Here is an 11,063-nt window from a genome sequence, read left to right as displayed (position 1 = left end):
CCCTGTAACGCTATCCCCGTAATCTGTTTTATTTTTCTCGTTTCTCTCTACACTAGTGTGTACGTATATAAGCAATCCCCCTTAGCATCAAAATAACTTAGATATTTTTGTCTCAAACACACACCATTCATCATAACTTGAAATCCACAACTTATGAGTTCAAAAAAAAAGAATTCATATTCAAACATAGTAAATGGTGCATATGCATTGAAAGTAAACATGAAGAAGTTTAACGCCCATGTAGCTCCCACAAGTGCTCAATAAGGTCATCATGAAGTTGTTCATGCCCTGCATTGCATTGTCTTCAATTTGTTGACGCACTTAAATAAATCTCCTGAGTCGATCTTCATCCCTTATAGGGTTCACACGAGCCGTGTAAATTTTCTTCCCCTCATTCTCATATCCAAGATCCTCCGGCTAACCTCACTCATCTTCTATTATCTTGTTGTGCATAATCACACACGTCGTCATGATGCGCCAAAAATGCTCATAGATATCACTCTCCAAATATTTCAATGAAACCTGACAACCTTCGCATTTTTTTAAAAACTTTTGATCACTATGCTCCGATCCAACCATCAATAGTATTGGCGGGACAACCATATGCAAGCTTTTGTGCACAGACGATGCAACCTGCTTCAAAGAACTATCACCAAGTTGATGCAACCCGCTTCAAAGAACTATCACCAAGTTGACCTGGTGCATTCCTTTTCTGCATCTCCAATGAGCTTGAATGGATCCCGCAACATTTGAAACCTTCTCCAAAAAGTTTTAGGGTCAAATATTGGATTCTCTTCAAAATAATCCTCAATAAATCTATCATGCCTGACTTGCTTGTTACGACGAACTACCACACGCCCGGGCACCGACCCACCATGCCCGACTTGCTTGTCACAAACACGTGCATGAATGAAAATGCTAAAAAGAACCACCGGTGAAAACTATTACAAACCTGCCGCGGCGGCAAGCTAGGCAAGCGACACGTGGCACCTGACACTATAGCATGTGGCAGGAAGTTGCGGATAACATAAATTCATGCTTGGGGTGGGGGGGTGGGGGGGCTCACTAAAACGGAACAGAGTGGCCACATTGAGGCTATGGCCACAAGTTGTGACATGGCCAAGCCTGCGTGTGAACTGTTGGTTGGTGCTGCTGCCACTGACGAGACAAGTCGTTGCGGCCAGATTTATAAAGTTGCGCTAACTTCTAGCCAAAAGAATCTATGTCGTTCCTGCCTAATTTTCCCACCCACCGTTTCCGCTATTTTTTTTCCACCATCGCACCGATAATCCGAGGCTATAACCCCCTTCGAACCCCTCTTCATCCTGCATCCGAGCAACCTTCTCCACGGCTCACTTTGTACCCTCGGTCTTCTCGATGAGTTTGCTTTGCTTGGGCCATGATATTAGATTGAGGAAGATGAAGGATGCGCGGGGCTACCCCCCCCCCCCCCCCCCCCGAGGTGGAAGTCTTGTGGTGTTGGTGTGGCGATCCACTCAGGGTGAAGGAGGAGACTGACTTTTCTAATTGGCATGAAGTTTTTCATGTGTGCCAATGGAATCAATAACAACATTGTTCATATGAAGAAGAAAAACACGACATGGCAGAGCTAATATTGATCTACAAGTTCTTAAACTACATCATATCTTAATTTTTAACTACAAATGCTACATATCTTGTTGGGTAACAATTCTAAAACGAAGTAATATGACATCACATAGCTAATTACGAGCTCAATAACCAAACTATGTTACAGCATGCATGTAAAATGTTGCATGTGTTGCATAGCTCGCACTATGATCTTCAACTTCTTATAGTTTACTTATCGTGAGAAATCATACTCGAAAAGCTCCAAATGAGTCTCCAAAACAACCCACCAATGCCCAAAACATCATAAGAAGCATACTTGAGGGCTAATAATCAAAGCATGTTGAATGAAAAACACAAAAATGGCTTTGCTTTAAAGGAATCAGTTGTCGTCAGCACAAAACGACAGAAAAACACTATGCCACCCACCATCCGACAAAGAGTTATCGTGTCGCACACAGAAGTGACACATGCCGCCACAACCCGTGGCGGCAAGTGCCGTGTATACCATGTTCTTGTTTCCCACGTGCGGATTCCTGTTGTCCACGACTTGTCGCCACATGCTACGGTGGCACTTGTGTGGCTTGCCCGGCTTAGCGCCATGATAGATTTGGCAATAGTTTTTGCAGCCGATTCTTTCTAGTATTTCATTGGTGCAGGTGGTCTAATAGAAAAAAAGTCCAACACCACAAAATTAGTGTCAGCGGCTTCATCTCTCTCATGTCTATTACATTGCCCTGTTGTTGCCTCTACAGCTATACACCCTATCAGACTCTACTGACTTTGTGGTTAATAGCTAGACATGTGCACCGTTTAGGTTTTCTAGTCACGGGAGTAAGATAATATTTGTGTCAAATCCCAAAGGAGATTTATTTATGTAACGACCCCGCAAAGAAGAAAAAGAAGACGAAGAAGATCAAGCGCTCGACTAGGAGAAGGTGCAAGTTTTTCTTTCCACTCTCGCAAAGCGGCTAGGGAAAGCCTTCCTCCGCTCGGTCTTCACCGGCGAGCCCGTGAGTTCGCCTCCCCTTCGCCTGCTGCTCCGGCGACCGGTGGCGGGGAGGGGATTTCTGGTGTCTCAGATCCGGCTAGTAGATAGGTAGGATTTTAGTCCTCGCAGAGACGGCGTTTGGACGGATGGCGGCGCTTCTTCTTCGAGTCAGTCTGTCGGGCTTCGATTCTCCTTAAGTTCATCCGTTGGGAAGGATTAGATGGAGCTCCGGCATAGATTCCTGCCACCTCCTCGGGGCGGCGAGGTTAGCGTTTTTCGTCGTGCGTACGTAATGGAGATATGGGAGCGGCGACAGCGGCGCGTTGGTGGTGGCAATGGTCGTTCGGTGGTCCATGGACCTCGATGTTTTTTTTTATTATGTTTGACGTGTTTTATACTTCCTGTGAATTTTTATAATAGATCTGATCTTTTAAAAAAAAAAAGATTGACTCGACACATGAGGGTGGTTTGGTGGGTTTGAGTGAGTTGGAAACCCAGATCCAAACCGGCAGGCAGAGAGAGAGAGAGAGCGACTGCAGTGTGCGGCCGCTCTCCCGCGGACTAGCCGGGCCCGGCCGCACCCTCCCTCCCTCCCCTATATCTACGCGACGCGACCCGACCCGACCGGACCCCCTCAGTCTTGCTCGCAGCGCCTCCCAAACCTTCGCCCACCCACGCGCCGCGCCGGATCGGGATCAAGTCACGCTTAGCGCCACGCCCGCTGCTCCTCCGCGGCCGCTCTCGCCCTCGCTCCCGCCGGGAATGGGGAGCACGGCGGGCGAGGTCACCCGCGCCGACTTCCCCGAGGGCTTCGTCTTCGGCGTCGCCACCTCCGCCTACCAGGTCCGTTCAGACTGTCACTTCGTACTACCAGTGCTAGCAGTTACTACGGTACTACTCTTAGTTTGGTGAATGGTGGCGGTGGCCGGTGGGTCACCGGCCGCATCTTGGCTGCCGATTGCTGATCCCTGCTCCGCCCCCACGCCGCCGTGTGGTGTGACAGCGCGTCGCGCTCGCCCGGTAGCCCACGCGAACGACGCCTGTGTACTTTCGCTTGGTTGCGCTGCCTTCATGCTGTTGCCGACTTATCTTTGAAAAAGTGAAGTAGGACAGTGACCGAGCAACGACCCCTCTGCTTTCACCAAGAATAGAAGAAGCAAATTCATGCGGTTCCTATATCTGATTTTTATGCGGTTGAACCAAGCGCCCTCTCCTCCAGTAAATTTATCTCGACCAAAAAAAAGGGAAGCGGCAAAGTGGAAACTAATCAACAAATTGTAATTCTTTGACTACAAACATATGTATATGGACAGACTTAATATCTATCAGGGAAATTTATCTTAGGAATGGAGAATCGGCAAGTAGTTGTGAATAATGGACATGGAAGTCAGAAGTAGAGCACTATTTGCGAACGGAGGCGGTATTTGTTTAATGGGAGATGGAGAGGAAGAAATATACACGGGAAGGGAAGGTTGACAGGAAATGATCTTTTCCTCTACTGGCAGAGAAGCCGTAGTTGAACCGACAAAGTAGAGAAGTGGATAGGGGATTTTCCATCCGTATGTTGTCGTAAACGTTCTCCGCTTTTGTTTTCTCTCGGACACGTGTCGAAACACACATTGTTTCGTATTAGAAGAAATGACAAAAAATGTGTTAAGAGTAGAGCCAGCCAAAAGACGAAGCAAAATATAACTAAACCGAGCAAATTTTGAGAAACACACACACACACACACACACACAAAAAGAGAGCAAATCAAAAGCATAAACGAGAACAGAGAAGAACTATACAGGAAAGCTGGGAAACGAGTGTCCCCCACCTTGAGGAGGAAAGAGAGAACCATCATACTGTTAGAATTTTGTGTGGGTCCTTGGATGACAAATTGTAGGTTTCACCAGTTTTATCTCCTTGATTCCAAGTAATAAAAGAAACAAAAATGAGGTTTTTTGTAATCTATGAATCTATCCTCCTTCCTTTTGTCTAAAACTAGATGCATCTAGCCGTGAAGTAATGTCCTTGGCTTTTCCCTTCTATCCAGATTGAGGGGGCAAGAAATGAAGGTGGCAAAGGTGATAGCATATGGGACGTATTTACAGATAACAAAGGTTTGTCTCATCTGGATCCTATTTTAATTTGTTGAAATATATCAATTTAACTGATAGTTGACATTGAAATGCTTTTTTCAGAACGTGTCCTAGACGGATCCTCTGGAGAAGTTGCAGTTGATCATTACCATCGATACAAGGTGTTATTATTGACATAACTATCGCATTACTATTATATTCTTGTAAAATAAAGTGTTTCTTTGTCTTGCTTGAGATGGATTGTCTCCTTGATGCATATGTGTGTACAGTATTACCTTTTTTCCTAGATCCCTAATTACTTGTTTGAACTCTTTGGGTACAGGAAGACATTGAGCTCATGGCCAAGTTGGGTTTTGGTGCTTATAGATTTTCCATATCTTGGTCACGGATATTTCCTGGTACATTTCAATTGGTGGATCATGCTTCACATATTAATACATCTCCAAATTGTGTCGCCACAATTCCAGCTTCCCCCTCGATATGTGCATCTTGTTTATTATTATCATTTATCTTCCATACCTCATCCGAGTTTATAAGTTTACTGTTTCTGCAGATGGCTTAGGGACAGCGATCAATGAGCAAGGAGTTGCTTTCTATAACAACCTTATAGATTTCATGATTGAGAAAGGTGCCACATGATATACCTGATGTCAAAGTTACTATTCATCTAGTTATTCACCACCCATCTGCCCTGACTTCAGGTATTCAGCCTTATGCAACTCTGTATCACTGGGATCTTCCGCATAATCTTCAGAAGACTATGGGGGGTTGGCTTTCGGACAAGATTGTGTAAGTCAATGCAGGCATCTTATCTTTAAACTCTGAATTTGTAAATATAGTTAAATGCCAACACAAAATACTACATGGCATGATTACCTAAGAACATTGCTTTATTTCAAAGTGTTCTATCTTTTTTTTTCCGGGAAGGGGGGAAAGACCCCTGTCAAAGTGTTCTCGTTTAACTTGGTGTTTCTATATCTGATCGTATTGGTTGTCAAAAAATTTCAGGGAGTACTTCGCATTATATGCAGAAGCTTGCTTTGCAAATTTTGGAGATAGAGTTAAGCATTGGATAACAATCAATGAACCTATTCAAACATGCATTAATGCTTATGCGGTTGGAATATTTGCTCCTGGATTATGTAAAGGTGTAGCTGCTGAACCTTTCTTGGCTGGCCATCACCAGATCTTAGCTCATGCTGCTGCTGTTGATGTCTACAGAAGAAAATTCAAGGCCTGTTAAGTTTCCATTGAAGTATCATCATTATCAGTTTGTTCGTAGTACCATTGTTTTGCTGATATTTTACATATTATAGGCTAAGCAAGGTGGTCAAGTAGGGTTTGTTATTGATTGTGAATGGGCGGAGCCAATGTCGGACAAAATGGAAGACCAGGCTGCTGCAGCACGGCGCATTGACTTTCAACTTGGATGGTAAAAATTATGCTCACCTATTCAGGGAATACTTAAAAGTCTCGTAAATTTGTTACCATTTTCCATAGAACCTATATGTTTTTGTTTCCGCTCAGTGTAACTTCCTGTATTTTAATATAATGCTGACGCATCTTCAGATTCATCAAGCTATATGATTTTATGCATGTATCCTGATTATAATTGCTTTTCTTGAAGGTTCCTGGACCCAATATACTTTGGTGATTACCCAGAAAGCATGCGCCAGAGAGTGGGTGAATATCTTCCAAAATTCTCGGAGAAAGACCGTGAATTGATGAGGAACAAAATTGATTTTATTGGATTAAATCACTATACAACAAGAATCATTGGCAATCGGCCTAACCCACAACCACAAGAGATCCATTTTTATCAGGTTGAACAAATAGAGAGATCAGGTACCATGATTCATCTATCAAAGACTTGTCTTTTTTGTTTGGAAAAACAAGCACAGAATCAGCTGAAAGATGCAGGGTTATCTATAAAAACTGCAGTATGTAGACAGCAGACATGGCAGAAGTATTTCACCTTGCTGATTAGGAAAAACAGCCCTTCTCCACTGCCCATAGAGTCTATTTACCTCTTCCTTACTCTTGGAGAATTGTAAATCAATATACACATGCAATACAGAACTACTTTTCTTGCTGAAGTTCGGTCTGAATATTCTGCGCCCACTATGTATATGTAAACTTGTCCCTTGCAAGCTATCCTATCCCCAGATTAATATCGTAATGCTGACACTTTATTTCCCTTTGGCAGAAAAATGGAGTAGCGGTGAAGCAATTGGTGAAAGAGTAAAGACTCGACCGCTGTCCATTCATGTAGCTCCAACGATCTCACCTAACATTTCGTCTCAATATTTGTGCAGGCTGCGTCTGAGTGGCTTTTAATAGTTCCTTGGGGTATTCGGAAAACAATCAATTATATAGTAAAAAAATATGAAAATCCAATAATATATATAACAGAGAATGGTAAGGCTTCCATGCTTCTAACATTTTTTCTGGTGCATATTTTATATTTGAAGTTTCTAATACACACATGGCATATCTGGTTACACTATTTGAAGTTGTGACATTTCCTGCATATGTTGGTTGAGTGATTAAATCAAATAACAATTACTTCACATAATGTAGATTATATGGATTAAGTTTGCTTTATTTCCAGTTTTTTTTTCTAGAATCGTTATACTATGCAACTTGGAGGTTGTTGTACTGCCTTAGTTGCAGAGATCTTTTGTTTTGACCAAAGAACCCCGCAGCAAGCTATTTATTCCACCTGTGCGTGCTAGTCTAATTATGGAATATGCATAGGGAGCCCTTCTTTATCTTCTCTTGGATATATATTTTGGTACAGAATTTCAAATTCCTGAGTTTGTACTGCCACAGAATATTGACAAAATAGATTGGCAAGATAAACACACTACAAATTAAATAGAATACGACATTGAAGTTTAAAGAACCGACAGGTACACATGTAAATGCAATACAGTGACTTTTTAATGTGAAAAATAAGAATTTGCTATTCCATTACTTGGTATCCAGCTAGCATAGTTTTGTTTGTGTGATGTAATATTTGCTAACTAAATTGTTAAGTAACCAACCTTGTATGTGGATGATGCTCTCATGTAGTTTATTTTCTGTAGGCATGGATGACGAAGACGATCCATCAGCACCAGTTGATCAGTTCTTAAATGACACAAAGAGGGTCAATTTCTTCAAAGGATATGTTGGTGCAGTCGCACAAGCAATAAAGTGAGTTTGTTTTTGCTTGCCGCATAACTAGCACTGTGTAACTAAAACAACCAAAGCAAGTGATGCCACTAATTTTGTTAACTGTTGGCATTACAGGGATGGTGCCGATGTTCGTGGATACTTTGCATGGTCATTCGTGGATAACTTTGAGTGGGCGATGGGATTCACCAAGAGGTTTGGGATTGTCTATGTTGATTACAAGAACGGGCTCTCCCGGCGCCCTAAAGCATCAGCCATGTGGTTCTCGCGCTTCTTGAACGGCGAGGCCGCTGACAGCAAACCTGACACAAACTAAACCCGCATTCACCAAGGTGCTTAAATCGTACTGGAGCTGTTTCTATCAATGCTATATCTATCTATCCAGTATTTGCAATATCTTCGTAGCAGTTATATCTATCCACAAACCTGACACCGTACATAACTGGTCCAGCATTTGTTCAAATGAATGCTTAATGAGTCAGCATCCCTACCAGTATGTTACGGGTTCATGTCAGTTAACGTCGCGCTGCTGATAACTCGCACAATCTGATCTGAACCCATGCTATCTCTGTTGCTACATTCTTGTTGATGTTGGTGTAGTAATTCCATGAGTTGTGATTCATAGACCCCAGTAACCAATTACCAATGGGGAAGTTTGTTTCAGTTCCAACTGATGCAACACACATTTTGCTGCAGGGGTGGCACTGACGTCCGTGGATAGTCTGGATGGCCATTCCCGGGCTACTTTGAGTGGGCTACATACAGTATACACCAAGAGAGGTCTGGTGCAAGGACGAGCATTGGGGACATTCCGAAGCATCAGCCCTGTATGTGGCTCTCGCACCCGTCGAAGACCAAGACGGCGCGAGCTGAGCCATCTCACAGCAAGTAAATGAACCATTATACAATAGTTGTTTCCCCTGTTGTTGTTGTACCGTACTGTGACTGCCATCTACTACTCAAAATAATAATCGTAGCCCATCTCAGATACACTTCTATACGGGCCGCGATTAGTCCATTGATTGTTCAAATGGACGTTTAAGGAACCAGAGTTCCCTGCTAATAAATTATATGAGTTCGTGTCAGCCAACCCTGTAAGACAACGCTGCCTATGTATGTTTGCTACTCAGCTGCTGCTGCTGCTGCTGTATTAGTCCTGTGATGTCTGGCCTTCATAGGCCCTCCTAGGAAGCAATTGCCAGCCACCAGAAAGTTTGTTCTGTTTTGCTGGAGTTCTTCACTAGAGGAGGAACTCGCTTCTGACAGGTTAGACCCACCCAAAACCACTTTGGACTTTGGTTGATTGGTGAAGGGCAAAGTGACATGCCACATACAGTAAAATAAAGAGGTGGTTAAAGCATGGATGGGACGGAAGCTATTGGGCCGCTTTCTTCCCTGTTCTGGGGCCGGCCGGCCTTTTCTTTCTTGTGGTATGATGTTTTGCATCCAATGCAATGATGGTACCCTGTCGTGGCCGCGATGATCGCTCTCCGGGGCGCAATGCAATGCCGTTGGCTGCATTGCTTTCATTCCCTCACGGCTTTGGGGTGAGAATGAGGCCGTTGGGAGGGGCTCATCACAGCATCATCCCTGTGATTGTGATGCTGGTCCTCATGATTGCTAGATACTGCTCTCTTCTTCATCATATTCTTTCATTTGCCTTTGCGCGACCCCTTCTTTTCCTTGTCTTTCACCTATCCCCGGCGAGCCGAAGGTGGTGGCAACCGAGGGAGAAGAGGAGGTTTGCCGGGGACGGAGACGACGAAGAGTGGCGAGGCGATGGCCGTGACCGTGACAGGTGCCGTGGAGGTGTAGCTGATACAAAAACATGGTGTTGGCTAACGGGAGCGCACCTCCGCTGTCCTCTCCGTAAACGCGCAGCAGCAGGCTCAGTTAGAAGATGTGTTCCCCAAATCCCGGTCTCCTGCCTGCACTCTCAAGTCTGAAAGCGGCATCGGCAGGACATATTCTTCTCATCAGAGCTCAGAAGCATCGAGCCGTTTAAGTAAGCGGCATCGGCAGGACATGGGATACTCGTACTGCTCTGCAACTTTACCACGGCGCAACGTTAAACAAATCATAGGCAGAGCTTTGCACGATTCGCGGCCTCGTGGTGGCATCTCGCGCCTCACGTGAAAGGTGAAACAGCACATTTCTTCCGCATACAATGTGCCTGCCCACCTCACCTCACCTCGGTGTTCCTTCCTTGAGACTCCCCAGTACTGCCTTGTAACGCAGGGAATCAACAAGCAATTTTAATTTGAGTGAATTTCATCGGAGATCGACGATTCAATTCCGATACGAGGATCGGGGACCTTTCTGTGGGTGCGCCGATGATGTTCATGCTTTTCTACGTATACACATTATTGCTGTATATCACTCCTTCAAGTGATCAGCAATGCATTGCTTTCTAGTGCTTGTCTGAAAGCAAAGCAGGTATGGGAGCCAAGTATTGCATCACTCCTGCAACAGGTTCAGCATGAAGGATATAATAATGCCTCTGCGTGCCTGAACTAAAATAGCAACATGGGATTGGTCACCAGACAAAAGAGCTTCAATTTTGCGTTCAAGCATCCTCATATCTAGCTACAAAGCCGGTAAAACTTACCTCACTTGTGGAGTAGACTATGCATGCATGTGCTGTGTAAATTGCTCCCAAAGAGGTTAAGAAAGAAGTGCCTGGAAAGAAAGAGCTCTGGCCAACAGCCTACAGCGCATTCGTACTAGGATGCATCACTGACAGAGCAGCACGAGTCATCCGCATGTGCATTGTGCTACATGGAAGAACACCGGCGGGCGGCGGCATTGCGAGATTTGGGGGCAGCGGTTCAAGTGCCGGCCACTGCATGCAGTTGCCACACTGTGCTGCTGTTGGTCACTCCTCCTAAATCATGCGAGCGCCTACGTGCCCTTTTACTTGGTCTTTAGACAGAATCTTGCTGCCCCAGGCCAGAAGCGTGCCATGGCTGGGTCCTCCCCTACCTTCCAACTCCAGCCACTACCCCGGCCAGATCGATCTCCAGCAGTCTCATCTTCACCCTCTTCCTCCTCCTCCTCCCCCTCGCCCTGGCTGGCCCGTGCTTCTTAAATGTGTGTCAATCATGGCCTCCTCTTGACCTATGCCACGAACTTGTTCAGCCAAGCCAAACCAGTCAGCCCAAGCCCATGTGTGTGCCTCTAGGCCAAGGCCAAGGCAAAGCCATCATTCATTCTACAGGCAATCGGG

General features: G+C 44.8%; 1 protein-coding gene across 1 annotated transcript; it reads left to right on the top strand.

Annotated features, from left to right (window-relative positions):
* The first annotated feature begins 3,122 nt into the window (after positions 1–3,122).
* BGLU42 (beta glucosidase 42) lies at positions 3,123–8,922 on the top strand. Its single transcript, XM_048709482.2, has 14 exons — positions 3,123–3,421; positions 4,615–4,681; positions 4,763–4,821; positions 4,983–5,058; positions 5,214–5,288; positions 5,362–5,449; positions 5,669–5,894; positions 5,977–6,092; positions 6,288–6,505; positions 6,867–6,901; positions 6,976–7,078; positions 7,750–7,858; positions 7,955–8,169; positions 8,534–8,922. The coding sequence occupies exons 1-13, from the start codon at positions 3,341–3,343 to the stop codon at positions 8,151–8,153; spliced, it is 1,452 nt and encodes a 483-aa protein (XP_048565439.1). The 5' UTR covers positions 3,123–3,340; the 3' UTR covers positions 8,154–8,169; positions 8,534–8,922.
* Positions 8,923–11,063: the final 2,141 nt, after the last annotated feature.

Source organism: Triticum urartu, chromosome 3A, assembly GCF_056163025.1.
Source record: "Triticum urartu cultivar PI428250 chromosome 3A, HENAU_Tu73, whole genome shotgun sequence".
NCBI classification, from domain to species: Eukaryota; Viridiplantae; Streptophyta; class Magnoliopsida; order Poales; family Poaceae; genus Triticum; species Triticum urartu.
Note: the sequence above shows the minus strand (reverse complement) of the source record. Positions and strands in the feature narration are given on the sequence as shown.